Source organism: Trichomycterus rosablanca, chromosome 24 (genome assembly GCF_030014385.1).
Source record: "Trichomycterus rosablanca isolate fTriRos1 chromosome 24, fTriRos1.hap1, whole genome shotgun sequence".
Classification (NCBI taxonomy): Eukaryota; Metazoa; Chordata; class Actinopteri; order Siluriformes; family Trichomycteridae; genus Trichomycterus; species Trichomycterus rosablanca.
The window spans coordinates 8,901,033-8,920,849 of NC_086011.1; the positions used below are offsets into that span (position 1 = coordinate 8,901,033).

At 40.1% G+C, this 19,817-nt stretch overlaps 1 protein-coding gene across 3 annotated transcripts in view; it reads left to right on the forward strand.

The window, feature by feature from the left end:
• tfeb (transcription factor EB) overlaps nucleotides 1-19,817 on the forward strand; it is a 121,468-nt gene that overhangs the window by 58,852 nt on the left and 42,799 nt on the right. For all 3 annotated transcript variants that reach the window (XM_062986510.1, XM_062986512.1, XM_062986511.1), the window contains exon 2: nucleotides 18,197-18,441. In XM_062986510.1, coding sequence (XP_062842580.1) covers nucleotides 18,259-18,441 — 183 coding nt within the window. In that variant the 5' untranslated portion in view covers nucleotides 18,197-18,258. The remainder of the gene's footprint in view (nucleotides 1-18,196; nucleotides 18,442-19,817) is intronic.

The window sequence follows — 19,817 nt, forward strand, 5'->3', positions numbered from 1 at the left end:
TGTTGATAAATGAAATGCTATGGTGGTACTGGTATTGTTGATAAATGAAATGCTATGGTTATACTGGTAGTGTTGATAAATGAAATGCTATGGTTATACTGGTAGTGTTGATAAATGAAATGCTATGGTGGTACTGGTATTGTTGATAAATGAAATGCTATGGTTATACTGGTAGTGTTGATAAATGAAATGCTATGGTTATACTGGTAGTGTTGATAAATGAAATGCTATGGTGGTACTGGTATTGTTGATAAATGAAATGCTATGGTGGTACTGGTATTGTTGATAAATGAAATGCTATGGTTATACTGGTAGTGTTGATAAATGAAATGCTATGGTGGTACTGGTAGTGTTGATAAATGAAATGCTATGGTGGTACTGGTAGTGTTGATAAATGAAATGCTATGGTGGTACTGGTATTGTTGATAAATGAAATGCTATGGTTATACTGGTAGTGTTGATAAATGAAATGCTATGGTGGTACTGGTATTGTTGATAAATGAAATGCTATGGTGGTACTGGTATTGTTGATAAATGAAATGCTATGGTTATACTGGTATTGTTGATAAATGAAATGCTATGGTGGTACTGGTATTGTTGATAAATGAAATGCTATGGTTATACTGGTATTGTTGATAAATGAAATGCTATGGTGGTACTGGTATTGTTGATAAATGAAATGCTATGGTTATACTGGTATTGTTGATAAATGAAATGCTATGGTGGTACTGGTATTGTTGATAAATGAAATGCTATGGTGGTACTGGTATTGTTGATAAATGAAATGCTATGGTGGTACTGGTAGTGTTGATAAATGAAATGCTATGGTGGTACTGGTATTGTTGATAAATGAAATGCTATGGTGGTACTGGTAGTGTTGATAAATGAAATGCTATGGTGGTACTGGTAGTGTTGATAAATGAAATGCTATGGTGGTACTGGTAGTGTTGATAAATGAAATGCTATGGTTATACTGGTAGTGTTGATAAATGAAATGCTATGGTTATACTGGTGGTGTTGATAAATGAAATGCTATGGTTATACTGGTAGTGTTGATAAATGAAATGCTATGGTGGTACTGGTAGTGTTGATAAATGAAATGCTATGGTTATACTGGTAGTGTTGATAAATGAAATGCTATGGTTATACTGGTATTGTTGATAAATGAAATGCTATGGTGGTACTGGTATTGTTGATAAATGAAATGCTATGGTTATACTGGTATTGTTGATAAATGAAATGCTATGGTGGTACTGGTATTGTTGATAAATGAAATGCTATGGTGGTACTGGTATTGTTGATAAATGAAATGCTATGGTTATACTGGTATTGTTGATAAATGAAATGCTATGGTTATACTGGTATTGTTGATAAATGAAATGCTATGGTGGTACTGGTATTGTTGATAAATGAAATGCTATGGTGGTACTGGTATTGTTGATAAATGAAATGCTATGGTGGTACTGGTAGTGTTGATAAATGAAATGCTATGGTTATACTGGTATTGTTGATAAATGAAATGCTATGGTGGTACTGGTATTGTTGATAAATGAAATGCTATGGTGGTACTGGTAGTGTTGATAAATGAAATGCTATGGTGGTACTGGTAGTGTTGATAAATGAAATGCTATGGTGGTACTGGTAGTGTTGATAAATGAAATGCTATGGTGGTACTGGTAGTGTTGATAAATGAAATGCTATGGTTATACTGGTATTGTTGATAAATGAAATGCTATGGTGGTACTGGTATTGTTGATAAATGAAATGCTATGGTTATACTGGTATTGTTGATAAATGAAATGCTATGGTGGTACTGGTATTGTTGATAAATGAAATGCTATGGTGGTACTGGTATTGTTGATAAATGAAATGCTATGGTTATACTGGTATTGTTGATAAATGAAATGCTATGGTTATACTGGTATTGTTGATAAATGAAATGCTATGGTGGTACTGGTATTGTTGATAAATGAAATGCTATGGTGGTACTGGTAGTGTTGATAAATGAAATGCTATGGTGGTACTGGTAGTGTTGATAAATGAAATGCTATGGTTATACTGGTATTGTTGATAAATGAAATGCTATGGTGGTACTGGTAGTGTTGATAAATGAAATGCTATGGTGGTACTGGTATTGTTGATAAATGAAATGCTATGGTGGTACTGGTATTGTTGATAAATGAAATGCTATGGTGGTACTGGTATTGTTGATAAATGAAATGCTATGGTGGTACTGGTAGTGTTGATAAATGAAATGCTATGGTGGTACTGGTAGTGTTGATAAATGAAATGCTATGGTGGTACTGGTAGTGTTGATAAATGAAATGCTATGGTGGTACTGGTATTGTTGATAAATGAAATGCTATGGTGGTACTGGTAGTGTTGATAAATGAAATGCTATGGTTATACTGGTATTGTTGATAAATGAAATGCTATGGTGGTACTGGTATTGTTGATAAATGAAATGCTATGGTGGTACTGGTAGTGTTGATAAATGAAATGCTATGGTTATACTGGTAGTGTTGATAAATGAAATGCTATGGTGGTACTGGTATTGTTGATAAATGAAATGCTATGGTGGTACTGGTAGTGTTGATAAATGAAATGCTATGGTGGTACTGGTATTGTTGATAAATGAAATGCTATGGTTATACTGGTATTGTTGATAAATGAAATGCTATGGTGGTACTGGTATTGTTGATAAATGAAATGCTATGGTGGTACTGGTAGTGTTGATAAATGAAATGCTATGGTTATACTGGTATTGTTGATAAATGAAATGCTATGGTGGTACTGGTATTGTTGATAAATGAAATGCTATGGTGGTACTGGTATTGTTGATAAATGAAATGCTATGGTTATACTGGTAGTGTTGATAAATGAAATGCTATGGTGGTACTGGTATTGTTGATAAATGAAATGCTATGGTGGTACTGGTATTGTTGATAAATGAAATGCTATGGTTATACTGGTAGTGTTGATAAATGAAATGCTATGGTGGTACTGGTACTGTTGATAAATGAAATGCTATGGTTATACTGGTACTGTTGATAAATGAAATGCTATGGTGGTACTGGTAGTGTTGATAAATGAAATGCTATGGTTATACTGGTATTGTTGATAAATGAAATGCTATGGTTATACTGGTAGTGTTGATAAATGAAATGCTATGGTGGTACTGGTACTGTTGATAAATGAAATGCTATGGTGGTACTGGTAGTGTTGATAAATGAAATGCTATGGTTATACTGGTACTGTTGATAAATGAAATGCTATGGTGGTACTGGTAGTGTTGATAAATGAAATGCTATGGTTATACTGGTACTGTTGATAAATGAAATGCTATGGTGGTACTGGTAGTGTTGATAAATGAAATGCTATGGTGGTACTGGTAGTGTTGATAAATGAAATGCTATGGTGGTACTGGTACTGTTGATAAATGAAATGCTATGGTTATACTGGTACTGTTGATAAATGAAATGCTATGGTGGTACTGGTAGTGTTGATAAATGAAATGCTATGGTTATACTGGTACTGTTGATAAATGAAATGCTATGGTGGTACTGGTAGTGTTGATAAATGAAATGCTATGGTTATACTGGTACTGTTGATAAATGAAATGCTATGGTGGTACTGGTAGTGTTGATAAATGAAATGCTATGGTTATACTGGTAGTGTTGATAAATGAAATGCTATGGTTATACTGGTACTGTTGATAAATGAAATGCTATGGTTATACTGGTACTGTTGATAAATGAAATGCTATGGTGGTACTGGTAGTGTTGATAAATGAAATGCTATGGTTATACTGGTACTGTTGATAAATGAAATGCTATGGTGGTACTGGTAGTGTTGATAAATGAAATGCTATGGTGGTACTGGTACTGTTGATAAATGAAATGCTATGGTTATACTGGTAGTGTTGATAAATGAAATGCTATGGTTATACTGGTATTGTTGATAAATGAAATGCTATGGTTATACTGGTAGTGTTGATAAATGAAATGCTATGGTTATACTGGTATTGTTGATAAATGAAATGCTATGGTTATACTGGTAGTGTTGATAAATGAAATGCTATGGTTATACTGGTATTGTTGATAAATGAAATGCTATGGTTATACTGGTAGTGTTGATAAATGAAATGCTATGGTTATACTGGTATTGTTGATAAATGAAATGCTATGGTTATACTGGTATTGTTGATAAATGAAATGCTATGGTGGTACTGGTACTGTTGATAAATGAAATGCTATGGTGGTACTGGTAGTGTTGATAAATGAAATGCTATGGTTATACTGGTACTGTTGATAAATGAAATGCTATGGTGGTACTGGTAGTGTTGATAAATGAAATGCTATGGTTATACTGGTACTGTTGATAAATGAAATGCTATGGTGGTACTGGTACTGTTGATAAATGAAATGCTATGGTGGTACTGGTACTGTTGATAAATGAAATGCTATGGTTATACTGGTACTGTTGATAAATGAAATGCTATGGTGGTACTGGTAGTGTTGATAAATGAAATGCTATGGTTATACTGGTACTGTTGATAAATGAAATGCTATGGTGGTACTGGTAGTGTTGATAAATGAAATGCTATGGTGGTACTGGTACTGTTGATAAATGAAATGCTATGGTTATACTGGTAGTGTTGATAAATGAAATGCTATGGTGGTACTGGTATTGTTGATAAATGAAATGCTATGGTTATACTGGTAGTGTTGATAAATGAAATGCTATGGTGGTACTGGTAGTGTTGATAAATGAAATGCTATGGTGGTACTGGTAGTGTTGATAAATGAAATGCTATGGTGGTACTGGTATTGTTGATAAATGAAATGCTATGGTGGTACTGGTAGTGTTGATAAATGAAATGCTATGGTGGTACTGGTAGTGTTGATAAATGAAATGCTATGGTGGTACTGGTATTGTTGATAAATGAAATGCTATGGTTATACTGGTAGTGTTGATAAATGAAATGCTATGGTGGTACTGGTATTGTTGATAAATGAAATGCTATGGTTATACTGGTAGTGTTGATAAATGAAATGCTATGGTGGTACTGGTAGTGTTGATAAATGAAATGCTATGGTGGTACTGGTACTGTTGATAAATGAAATGCTATGGTTATACTGGTACTGTTGATAAATGAAATGCTATGGTGGTACTGGTATTGTTGATAAATGAAATGCTATGGTGGTACTGGTATTGTTGATAAATGAAATGCTATGGTTATACTGGTACTGTTGATAAATGAAATGCTATGGTGGTACTGGTAGTGTTGATAAATGAAATGCTATGGTTATACTGGTACTGTTGATAAATGAAATGCTATGGTGGTACTGGTAGTGTTGATAAATGAAATGCTATGGTTATACTGGTACTGTTGATAAATGAAATGCTATGGTGGTACTGGTATTGTTGATAAATGAAATGCTATGGTGGTACTGGTATTGTTGATAAATGAAATGCTATGGTTATACTGGTAGTGTTGATAAATGAAATGCTATGGTTATACTGGTAGTGTTGATAAATGAAATGCTATGGTTATACTGGTAGTGTTGATAAATGAAATGCTATGGTGGTACTGGTATTGTTGATAAATGAAATGCTATGGTGGTACTGGTATTGTTGATAAATGAAATGCTATGGTTATACTGGTACTGTTGATAAATGAAATGCTATGGTTATACTGGTAGTGTTGATAAATGAAATGCTATGGTGGTACTGGTATTGTTGATAAATGAAATGCTATGGTGGTACTGGTATTGTTGATAAATGAAATGCTATGGTTATACTGGTAGTGTTGATAAATGAAATGCTATGGTGGTACTGGTATTGTTGATAAATGAAATGCTATGGTTATACTGGTAGTGTTGATAAATGAAATGCTATGGTGGTACTGGTATTGTTGATAAATGAAATGCTATGGTGGTACTGGTATTGTTGATAAATGAAATGCTATGGTGGTACTGGTATTGTTGATAAATGAAATGCTATGGTGGTACTGGTAGTGTTGATAAATGAAATGCTGTGGTGGTACTGGTATTGTTGATAAATGAAATGCTATGGTGGTACTGGTATTGTTGATAAATGAAATGCTATGGTTATACTGGTAGTGTTGATAAATGAAATGCTATGGTGGTACTGGTATTGTTGATAAATGAAATGCTATGGTGGTACTGGTATTGTTGATAAATGAAATGCTATGGTGGTACTGGTAGTGTTGATAAATGAAATGCTATGGTGGTACTGGTATTGTTGATAAATGAAATGCTATGGTTATACTGGTACTGTTGATAAATGAAATGCTATGGTGGTACTGGTATTGTTGATAAATGAAATGCTATGGTTATACTGGTATTGTTGATAAATGAAATGCTGTGGTGGTACTGGTATTGTTGATAAATGAAATGCTATGGTTATACTGGTAGTGTTGATAAATGAAATGCTATGGTGGTACTGGTAGTGTTGATAAATGAAATGCTATGGTTATACTGGTAGTGTTGATAAATGAAATGCTATGGTTATACTGGTAGTGTTGATAAATGAAATGCTATGGTGGTACTGGTATTGTTGATAAATGAAATGCTATGGTGGTACTGGTAGTGTTGATAAATGAAATGCTATGGTGGTACTGGTATTGTTGATAAATGAAATGCTATGGTGGTACTGGTATTGTTGATAAATGAAATGCTATGGTTATACTGGTAGTGTTGATAAATGAAATGCTATGGTGGTACTGGTAGTGTTGATAAATGAAATGCTATGGTTATACTGGTAGTGTTGATAAATGAAATGCTATGGTTATACTGGTAGTGTTGATAAATGAAATGCTATGGTTATACTGGTAGTGTTGATAAATGAAATGCTATGGTTATACTGGTAGTGTTGATAAATGAAATGCTATGGTGGTACTGGTATTGTTGATAAATGAAATGCTATGGTGGTACTGGTAGTGTTGATAAATGAAATGCTATGGTTATACTGGTAGTGTTGATAAATGAAATGCTATGGTTATACTGGTAGTGTTGATAAATGAAATGCTATGGTTATACTGGTAGTGTTGATAAATGAAATGCTATGGTTATACTGGTAGTGTTGATAAATGAAATGCTATGGTGGTACTGGTATTGTTGATAAATGAAATGCTATGGTGGTACTGGTATTGTTGATAAATGAAATGCTATGGTTATACTGGTAGTGTTGATAAATGAAATGCTATGGTGGTACTGGTATTGTTGATAAATGAAATGCTATGGTGGTACTGGTAGTGTTGATAAATGAAATGCTGTGGTGGTACTGGTATTGTTGATAAATGAAATGCTATGGTTATACTGGTAGTGTTGATAAATGAAATGCTATGGTTATACTGGTAGTGTTGATAAATGAAATGCTATGGTTATACTGGTAGTGTTGATAAATGAAATGCTATGGTTATACTGGTAGTGTTGATAAATGAAATGCTATGGTGGTACTGGTATTGTTGATAAATGAAATGCTATGGTGGTACTGGTATTGTTGATAAATGAAATGCTATGGTTATACTGGTAGTGTTGATAAATGAAATGCTATGGTGGTACTGGTAGTGTTGATAAATGAAATGCTATGGTGGTACTGGTATTGTTGATAAATGAAATGCTATGGTTATACTGGTAGTGTTGATAAATGAAATGCTATGGTGGTACTGGTAGTGTTGATAAATGAAATGCTATGGTGGTACTGGTATTGTTGATAAATGAAATGCTATGGTGGTACTGGTAGTGTTGATAAATGAAATGCTATGGTGGTACTGGTAGTGTTGATAAATGAAATGCTATGGTTATACTGGTATTGTTGATAAATGAAATGCTATGGTGGTACTGGTAGTGTTGATAAATGAAATGCTATGGTGGTACTGGTATTGTTGATAAATGAAATGCTATGGTGGTACTGGTATTGTTGATAAATGAAATGCTATGGTTATACTGGTAGTGTTGATAAATGAAATGCTATGGTGGTACTGGTAGTGTTGATAAATGAAATGCTATGGTGGTACTGGTAGTGTTGATAAATGAAATGCTATGGTGGTACTGGTAGTGTTGATAAATGAAATGCTATGGTGGTACTGGTATTGTTGATAAATGAAATGCTATGGTGGTACTGGTATTGTTGATAAATGAAATGCTATGGTTATACTGGTAGTGTTGATAAATGAAATGCTATGGTGGTACTGGTAGTGTTGATAAATGAAATGCTATGGTGGTACTGGTAGTGTTGATAAATGAAATGCTATGGTGGTACTGGTATTGTTGATAAATGAAATGCTATGGTGGTACTGGTAGTGTTGATAAATGAAATGCTATGGTGGTACTGGTAGTGTTGATAAATGAAATGCTATGGTGGTACTGGTAGTGTTGATAAATGAAATGCTATGGTGGTACTGGTATTGTTGATAAATGAAATGCTATGGTTATACTGGTAGTGTTGATAAATGAAATGCTATGGTGGTACTGGTAGTGTTGATAAATGAAATGCTATGGTTATACTGGTAGTGTTGATAAATGAAATGCTATGGTGGTACTGGTATTGTTGATAAATGAAATGCTATGGTTATACTGGTATTGTTGATAAATGAAATGCTATGGTGGTACTGGTAGTGTTGATAAATGAAATGCTATGGTGGTACTGGTAGTGTTGATAAATGAAATGCTGTGGTTATACTGGTAGTGTTGATAAATGAAATGCTATGGTGGTACTGGTAGTGTTGATAAATGAAATGCTATGGTGGTACTGGTATTGTTGATAAATGAAATGCTATGGTGGTACTGGTAGTGTTGATAAATGAAATGCTATGGTGGTACTGGTAGTGTTGATAAATGAAATGCTATGGTGGTACTGGTATTGTTGATAAATGAAATGCTATGGTGGTACTGGTAGTGTTGATAAATGAAATGCTATGGTTATACTGGTATTGTTGATAAATGAAATGCTATGGTTATACTGGTATTGTTGATAAATGAAATGCTATGGTTATACTGGTAGTGTTGATAAATGAAATGCTATGGTGGTACTGGTATTGTTGATAAATTAAATGCTATGGTGGTACTGGTAGTGTTGATAAATGAAATGCTATGGTTATACTGGTAGTGTTGATAAATGAAATGCTATGGTGGTACTGGTATTGTTGATAAATGAAATGCTGTGGTGGTACTGGTATTGTTGATAAATGAAATGCTATGGTGGTACTGGTATTGTTGATAAATGAAATGCTATGGTGGTACTGGTATTGTTGATAAATGAAATGCTATGGTGGTACTGGTATTGTTGATAAATGAAATGCTATGGTGGTACTGGTATTGTTGATAAATGAAATGCTATGGTGGTACTGGTATTGTTGATAAATGAAATGCTATGGTGGTACTGGTAGTGTTGATAAATGAAATGCTATGGTTATACTGGTAGTGTTGATAAATGAAATGCTATGGTGGTACTGGTAGTGTTGATAAATGAAATGCTATGGTGGTACTGGTAGTGTTGATAAATGAAATGCTATGGTGGTACTGGTATTGTTGATAAATGAAATGCTATGGTGGTACTGGTATTGTTGATAAATGAAATGCTATGGTGGTACTGGTATTGTTGATAAATGAAATGCTATGGTGGTACTGGTAGTGTTGATAAATGAAATGCTATGGTGGTACTGGTAGTGTTGATAAATGAAATGCTATGGTGGTACTGGTATTGTTGATAAATGAAATGCTATGGTGGTACTGGTATTGTTGATAAATGAAATGCTATGGTGATACTGGTAGTGTTGATAAATGAAATGCTATGGTGGTACTGGTATTGTTGATAAATGAAATGCTATGGTGGTACTGGTAGTGTTGATAAATGAAATGCTATGGTGATACTGGTATTGTTGATAAATGAAATGCTATGGTGGTACTGGTATTGTTGATAAATGAAATGCTATGGTGGTACTGGTATTGTTGATAAATGAAATGCTATGGTGGTACTGGTAGTGTTGATAAATGAAATGCTATGGTGGTACTGGTATTGTTGATAAATGAAATGCTATGGTTATACTGGTATTGTTGATAAATGAAATGCTATGGTGGTACTGGTATTGTTGATAAATGAAATGCTATGGTTATACTGGTAGTGTTGATAAATGAAATGCTATGGTTATACTGGTAGTGTTGATAAATGAAATGCTATGGTGGTACTGGTATTGTTGATAAATGAAATGCTATGGTTATACTGGTAGTGTTGATAAATGAAATGTTATGGTGTTACTGGTATTGTTGATAAATGAAATGCTATGGTGGTACTGGTAGTGTTGATAAATGAAATGCTATGGTGGTACTGGTAGTGTTGATAAATGAAATGCTATGGTGGTACTGGTAGTGTTGATAAATGAAATGCTATGGTTATACTGGTATTGTTGATAAATGAAATGCTATGGTGTTACTGGTATTGTTGATAAATGAAATGCTATGGTGATACTGGTAGTACTGATAAATGTTATGGCTACCTTTCCATGAAAGGCCTGGATTTGAACCTACAATCTTCCGATTGATAGCTGTACCCACTAGGCTACCACTGTCCCATTGAAAGACCATATAAAGTAACAGAGTGGGTCACCAGACCTCCTCTGGCATTAACATTAGCACTAAAAATGTGTAAGAGCTTCATTGCAAGTCTTAATATCAACATGCACAACACCAAGAGTCGACGGAGTGGTGTAAAGCACGCTTCCACTGGACCGTGTTGTGAAGAATCACGCTTCTCCAGCTGGACGTCCGATAGACGAGTCTGGGTTTGGTTTGCCAGGAGAACGTTACCTGCCTGGCTGCGTTGTACCATCTGTAAAGCTTGGTGGAGGAGGGATAATGCGATGGGGTTGTTTTTCAGGGATTAGCCTAGGCCCCCTCGAGTTCCAGTATAACAGATTTAATATTGAAAGTGGAGCCAAAAAGGCGTGTCTTAATACTTCTGGTCCCCGAACAACGTCTCATCGTACTGACACGGTTAGCTATCATAGTGGCGTTTCACTTTCGCACAGAGCCCACACTCCACCCATGTGGAATGCCAAGCTCTCGGCTGCGCTGAATGTGAACGCGTGTTGGAAAGCACTGACTGAGACAAGTTCTTTATTGTTACAGCCGGGCTGTGATGTCACAGTAAGTCCACATCAAAGGGGAAGGAGGGGCAAAAGAATGGCATTATCTGTTGGATTTCGTGGCACTGCAAGTGAAGGAGCCGGGCAAGAGGGGCACGCTGGCGTACACACCTACACACACCTACACACACACAAGTACAGGGTGTTAATATGCTGGGCTTTTTTTTAGCAGTTGGCACTTCCATGTTGAGAAGTGTCTTTTAACAGGACCGGCTTAACGCTGCTAAATCTGGAGCCGCCGCTGTTAACTGGGTCGTGCTGCTGCTCCCAGTTTGATGCAATGCACCAGTATGTGGGATACGTTAGGGGCGACCAGAAAAGAGGGCAGATTTTAAAAGTGCTTGATTTGATTCTTCACTGTGCAAAGGTTGTATGAAAAAGTTTAGGCCCCCCCTGGTCAAACAAATCTGCACTGTTATTTTCTATTCAACAAGCTATACAAGATCAAAAAAAAAGTGGACACCCTAATATGACAGCACTTAGTGAGACTGGCTGATTACCCAGCTTGGGGTTATTTTTGTAGCCAGCCAAACGTCTTTCTATTCTTTTCGTCCGCCCTTCTTACACAAACGCTTCTAGTTCTGAGATTTTACATTAGGCATAACATTATGACGTTATTCAGGTGAAGTGAATAACACTGATCTCTTCATCACAGCACCTGTCAGTGGGTGGGATATATTAGGCAGCAAGTGAACATTTTATCCTCAGAGTTGATGTGTTAGAAGCAGGAAAAATGAGCTTCACAAGGGCCAAATTGTGATGGCTAGACGACTGGGTCAGAGCTTCTCCAAAACTGCAGCTCTTGTGGGGTGTCCTGGTCTGCAGTGGTCAGTATCTATCAAAAGTGGTCCAAGCAAGGAACAGCAGTAAACCGGCGACAGGGTCATGGGCGGCCAAGACTCATTAATGCTCGTGTGGTCCATCCATCCTGTCTGCTTCAGGGGCGCCGTACAATGGCTGACCCCGTGCTCTGACCCCAACTTTTAGACAGACTGAGATATGCAGAAAAGGAACAACAGTGGACAGTGACAGCAGTGAAAATGAGGTGTTTAAAAACTCCAGCAGCGCTGCTGTGTCTGATCCACTCATACCAGCACAACACACATTAACACATCACCACCTTTAGTTATTAAACTCACTGTCCATTTTATCAGCTCCACTTACCATATAGAAGCACTTTGTAGTTCTACAATTACTGACTGTAGTCCATTTATTTCTCTGCATGCTTTGTTAGCCCCCTTTCATGCTGTTCTTCAATGCTCAGCACCCCCACAGGACCACCACAGAGCAGGTGTTATTTGGGTGGTGGATCATTCTCAGCACTGCAGTGACACTGACATGGTGGTGGTGTGTTAGTGTGTGTTGTGCTGGTATGAGTGGAGTTTTTAAACACCTCACTGTCACTGCTGGACTGAGAATAGTCCACCAACCAAAAACATCCAGCCAACAGCGCCCCGTGGGCGGCGTCCTATGACCACTGATGAAGGTCTAGAAGATGACCGACTCAAACAGCAGCAATAGACGAGCGATCGTCTCTGACTTTACATCTACAAGATGGACCAACTAGCTAGGAGTGTCTAATAGAGTGGACAGTGAGTGGACACTGTGTTTAAAAACTCCAGCAGCACTGCTGTGTCTGATCCACTCATACCAGCACCTAAATAATACCTGCTCTGTGGTGGTCCTGACCATTGAAGAACAGCATGAAAGAGGGCTAACAAAGCATGTAGAGAAACAGATGGACTACAGTCAGTAATTGTAGAACTACAAAGTACTTCTATATGGTAAGTGGAGCTGATAAAATGGACAGTGTGTGTAAATCTTATACTGTCCTTAAACCTTCTTTCGTAATACACTTAAAGATTCAAATTACACACCTAAAACCTAAACCTAAATTCAAAACACCTAAAGAAAAGAAAAGCATGTGCATAATGCATTGTTAATCAGTTGCTTGAAGACATTTTCTCTTACAGAACAAAGCATTGTGGGGGTTTTTCTCGAGTAACTTTAACCACCTGCATTTATTATCCTTCTCGGTCTAAAAACAAACATGGTTGTTGCAGTTCAAGCAGGCTGGAATCTTGTTTAAACAGACAATAACGTGTGCACTTTCACCTACTGTCAAGCACTTTAACGTACATTTAATCTGCATTTCCACACTGTCCCAACTTTTCCTGATCTGTGCTCGTACGATCCACTTGGAATCAGCTGTCGGCTGCTCTGTGGATCTGAAAGTTATCGGACTCTGTGACCTCGGGTGTATGTGTAAAGTTTGGCAGGAACACTCTCAGTTAAGAGTACACACGGCTCTACTTTTCACCCACACAGCCGAGCTGACACTACCCCAGTGGAACAGGGTGTATCGGAAAAGAGGAACAGAAAGTGAGGCGGGTTATTTTGGGCCTCCTTGCCTCACCGCTATGCTACACACGGTGGGAGGGGGGAACAGGGAGATGTGGGCGCAAAGGCCAGTGTACAACATAGGACTGTCTGTCTGCTTCATGACCCCATGGGCAAAAGTCGGGTATTGGATGTTAGGTAGAATGTATGATATGCTAAACTCTTTATAGACGTTCTCAGCACTGCAGTGACACTGCATGGTGGTGGTGTGTTAGTGTGTGTTGTGCTGGTATGAGTGGATCAGACACAGCAACGCTGCTGGAGTTTTTATTCAACATTTATCAACACTACCAGTACCACCACAGCATTTATCAACACTACCAGTACCACCATAGCATTTCATTTATCAACACTACCAGTATAACCATAGCATTTATCAACACTACCAGTATAACCATAGCATTTATCAACACTACCAGTATAACCACAGCATTTATCAACACTACCAGTATAACCATAGCATTTATCAACACTACCCGTATAACCACAGCATTTATCAACACTACCAGTATAACCATAGCATTTATCAACAATACCAGTATAACCATAGCATTTATCAACACTACCAGTATAACCATAGCATTTATCAACACTACCAGTATAACCATAGCATTTATCAACACTACCAGTATAACCATAGCATTTATCAACAATACCAGTATAACCATAGCATTTATCAACAATACCAGTATAACCATAGCATTTATCAACACTACCAGTATAACCATAGCATTTATCAACAATACCAGTACCACCATAGCATTTCATTTATCAACACTACCAGTATAACCACAGCATTTATCAACACTACCAGTATAACCATAGCATTTATCAACAATACCAGTATAACCATAGCATTTATCAACACTACCAGTATAACCACATCATTTATCAACACTACCAGTATCACCATAGCATTTCATTTATCAACACTACCAGTATAACCATAGCATTTCATTTATCAACACTACCAGTATAACCATAGCATTTATCAACACTACCAGTATAACCATAGCATTTATCAACACTACCAGTATCACCAGCTCTACCATTTATCAGCTCTACTTACCATATAGAAGCACTTTGTAGTTCTACAATTACTGACTGTAGTCCATCTGTTTCTCTACATACTTTTTTTAGCCTGCTTTCACCCTGTTCTTCAATGGTCAGGACCCCTACAGGACCACCACAGAGCAGGTATTATTCGGGTGGTGGATCATTCTCAGCACTGCAGTGACACTGACATGGTGGTGGTGTGTTAGTGTGTGTTGTGCTGGTATGAGTGGATATGACAGCAATGCTGATGGAGTTTTTAAACACCTCACCGTCACTGCTGGACTCCAACCACCTGCGACCTGTGACCACTGATGAAGGTCTAGAAGATGACCGACTCAAACAGCAGCAATAGACGAGCGATCGTCTCTGACTTTACATCTACGAGGTGGACCAACTAGCTAGGAGTGTCTAATAGAGTGGACAGCGAGTGGACACGGTATTTAAAAACTCCAGCAGCGCTGCTGTGTCTGATCCACTCATACCAGCACAACACACACTAACACACCACCATCATGTCAGTGCAGTGCTGAGAATGATCCACCACCTAAATAATACCTGCTCTGTGGGGGTCTTGACCATTGAAGTACAGTCAGTAATTGTATAACTACAAAGTGCTTCTATATGGTAAGTGGAGCTGATAAAATAGACAGTGAGTGTAGAAACAAGGAGGTGGTTTTAATATTAAGGCTGATCGGTGTGTATATATATAGAACTGCCTTCACATCTGTCTGTAAACCCGTCTGTGCTGTGAATTAAGCCAGCTGTGTGCACTGTTCCCCGAGCCACCCGGTTCCAGAGCTCAGTTCTGTTGGACAGCATTCAAACCGGCGTCGGTGACAAAGCCCGAGAGTGTCCACCGCACAGCCAGCACCACAATGCCAGCTGCGTACACTGAAACGTACACTGCGCGCTAAATGCTGCTTCAGTGCTAGCTCAATAGGAGCTGGCTTGCTTATTGTACCCCGTCCACAATAAGCCGTTTCTTCACGTCCAGCCCCGGTACCTCTGTCTTTTTTCCTTTTCCTTTTCGACTCTGGCTCATTCAGTTAGCCACTAAACGCTAACACAGCTCGGGGCATATCCCGTTCATGCATTCTCTCCCGACTTTAGCGCGTCCAATCGCCCGATTACGTCATGGTTCCTCCCCTGCTCTGATCGAGGAGAACTAAGCTGACCCACGCCCCCTCCGACACGTAGGCAGCAGGCGTATGCATCGCTTCACCTACGCTTTGAGTGCACGTGCAGTGTACAACATGACACGCCCACAGGTGACGTCACGGTCCGCGCCGAAAAAAACAAGTATTCTGTGGCGCCAGATCGGCCCGCTAGTTCGCTGTCTGGAACCTCTTTTTTTCCGGCGGAAACACGCGGAACCGGTTCAAAGTCAAGTTCGGGAACCGGAACGGGCTCCGTGCCGCGTCGGTGGAAAAGGGGTAACAATTTCTCAGCACCTTGAGCTGTAACACAAGTTTAAAAGTGAAACAGTGAGGAAAATCCAGCTAAACACAGATACACGTGGAGCTTTGAGAGTGAATCCGATGGTCATTCCACATATTCATATATACACTCGGAGCTCGTTTTACCGCAGCGCTCAAGCCGAACGCTTCTCATGTGAACGCGCCCCGATGTGTCACGGTTGCCGAGAATTCAGGGTAAAATCCGATTGGTTAGAGGTTTCTGTGTCCTTTTGTTTTGCTCACAGTTGCACAAGTGCAAAGTCATCGCCGCCTGCATGAGCTCGGTACAGTGATTTAAAAAAAAGGGAACTCCGACCCGAAGGGACTCCCCACGTCCACAGCAGAGCGGTAGATTTGGTGCGAGGGAGGTGGTGGGTGTTTCACGCATGGAAAGGCCACTCACATGAGCGATCAAAACATTTGGGACACATGACCATCACATGACTACCTCAAAAATAACATGTCATGCTGCTGACTTTCTGACTTTTTTAATTGAGTGTATTTTATTGAAATGTATCAGGTAGCTTGGAAAGCGCATCAAGATGACAAACACTGTATGGTCAAAAGTATGTGGACACCCGTCCGTATGTTCAATCACTCACTGCTCATCAAATCAATTGCATATTTAGTCATGTTTTACACTCTTCGGTTTGTATCTCCAGTTCACCTCACTTGCACGTCTTCGGACTGTTGGAGGAAACCGGAGCTCCCGGAGGAAACCCACACAGACACGGGGAGAACATGCAAACTTCACACAGAAAGGACCCGATCATCGTCAGTTGGGAATCAAACCCAGGACCTTCTTGCTGTGAGGCGACAGACACCCAATCACTCACTCTCTTTACTGCATATCCAATCCAGTCGGGGAGGGGGGGGGGGGGGGCTATTCAATGGGCGCAAGGCACACAGTAACACCCTGGACGGGACGCCAGTCCATCGCATGGCAGACACACACACACACACACACACACCCATTCACCTATAGGGCAATTCAATGTCTCCAGTTACCTTACTGCATGTTTTTGGACTGTGGGACCATACAGACACAGGGAGAACATGCAAACTCCACCTAGGAATCGAACCCAGGACCTTCTTGCCGTGAGGGGACAGTTCTACCCACCGAGCCACAGTGATGCCCAATTACTCACTCACTTTCTTTACCCCTTATCCAATTGGGGAGGGGGGGTTGGGTGCTGGAGCCTATTCCAGCTTTTCAATGGGCGCAAGGCACACAGTAACACCCCGGACAGGGCGCCAGTCTATCGCAGGGCAGACACACACACACACACACACACACACACACATTCACCTGTAGGACTGTGGGAGGAAACCGGAGCTCCCGGAGGAAACCCACGCAGACATGGGGAGAACATGCAAACTCCACACAGAAAGGACCCGGACCGCCCCACCTGGGAATCGAACCCAGGACCTTCTTGCTGTGAGGCGACCCACCTAGACACTGTGGGTGTTCATCTATAGGGCAATTCAGTGTCTCCAATTAACTAATGTTTTTGGACTGCGGGGCCACACAGACACGGGGAGAACATGCAAAATCCACCTGGGAATCGAACCCAGGACCTTCTTGCTGTGAGGCGACAGTGCTAGCCACCGAGCCACCGTGACGCCCAATCAACTGCATCAGATAAATAACATGCTCATTAAAAGCCCCTCACAAATTCCCACAGACACACTTCAAAATCATGTCGAAAGTCTTAGTAGAGTGGAGACTGTTATTGCTGCAAATGCTTTAGAGGAAAGGAGGAAAAGAAATCGGCTGGTCGGCGCTGAAGGGTGCAAATGCAGCGACCGTTTTGGGAGCGTCCCTCCCAAAGCGTGTTGGGCTACAGTCAGTAATTGTATACCCTCGACGTTCATCCGCATGGCAGGTGTAGATTACATTTAGCGGACGCTTTTATTCAAACCGACTCACAAATGTGACGACACAATTCCAGCAATCCAGGGTTAATGGCCTCGCTCATGGACCCAACCGTCTTGAACCAGCAACCTTCTGATTACTATTCTTTTAATGCATGTGCAACCAGAGAGGCGTGGCTAACCGAAATGCTGTGCTCTCTCTCTCTCTCTCTCTCTCTCTCTCTCTCTCTCTCCGCAGTTACCACCTAATCTTTCGGGCTGGACTGTGCGGCAGCCGCTCGGCCCCCGCGTCCCCCGGCCATGGCGTCCCGCATCGGCCTGCGCCTGCAGCTCATGCGCGACCAGATGCAGCAGGAGGAGCAGCGGGAACGTCAGCGTCACCAGCACCACATGCAGCAGCGTCCGCCCCGGCCACCCGCGCCCGCCATCGACGCCCCCGTACACTTCCAGGCACCGATGGAGGTGCCCGTCGAGGTGCTGAAGGTGAGGATACGTGGTCGTGTGTCCAATGACTAAATGATTCACAGTGTCGGTGCTGTACAACCCCAACAGCCTGGGTTTCATTCCTGATTCTGGTTATCATCACGCACTCACTCACTCACTTTCTGAACCACTTATCCAGTTAGGGTTTGGAGGGGGGGGCGCTGGAGCCTATCCCAGCTTTTCAATGGGCGCAAGGCACACAGTAACACCCTGGACGGGGCGCCACACACACACACACACCTATAGGGCAATTCAGTGTCTCCATTTAACCCTGTGGGAGGAAACCGAAATTCTGTGTCCACGCAGAATTGGGGAGAACACGCCAACTTCGCACACAAAGGACCCGGACCGCCCCGCCTGGGGATCGAACCCAGGACCTTCTTGCTGTGCATATTAGTTCTCTATTAATTAATATTAATAAATACATTAAATAATGCCCATATATGGTACATGCATTTATTCAATTACTCAGTTGAGGGATAAGGGCCTTGCTTCAGGGCCCAACAGTGACCCAACAGTCTCAGGGCTTGAACCAGCGACCTTTTGACTACAAGCCCAGTACCCTAACCCAGCCTCTCAACCAGGGTGCCGCGTGGCTTCGTCAGGGGCGCCGTCAAAAATATTCTGATAGTGATGGGTCGTTCGCGAACGATCCGATTCTATTGAACGGCTCTTTAAAATGAACAAAAGGAACCGAGTCGCGCCTCTGAGTCGCTATATATATATATTTTTATTTCTGCACAGTTCTTATCGGCTGTAATCCACGCATTCCGCTTCGCATCAGTAGAGGGAATCAATCAGTCATAATAATAAGAGCTGTTTATTGTCGAAATTCAAATCCGACAACAGAGAGCGGAGAGCAAACGACACACACACACACAGAGAGAGAGAGAGAGAGAGAGAGAGAGAGAGAGAGAGAGAGAGAGAGAGAGAGACAAACTGATCGTTATTACTACCTCATTACTGTAAATATTGTAATTTTTCATTGTTATTATTTTGCAGTTTTTATTAATATTTTATTCTATTTTCTATTTTTTTTGCACGTTTTGTATATATTTGTTCTTTCTTACTGTTATTTTTATTATTTCTCTCTAACTTGCTTTGGCAATACGAATGTCCTCATTTGTCATGCCAATAAAGCTTCTTTTGAGTTTGAGTTGAGAGAGCCGTAACCGAGCTACAGAAACCCCTTTTCCACCGACGCGGCACAGAGCCCGTTCCGGTTCCCGAACTTGACTTTTTCCACCGGAAAAAATAGGTTCCAGACAGCGAACTAACGGGCCAATCTGGCACCACAGAATACTTGGTTTTTCAGGCAGAACCGTGACGTCCATCTGTGGGCGTGTCATGTTGTACAGCACAGCGACAGCAACATC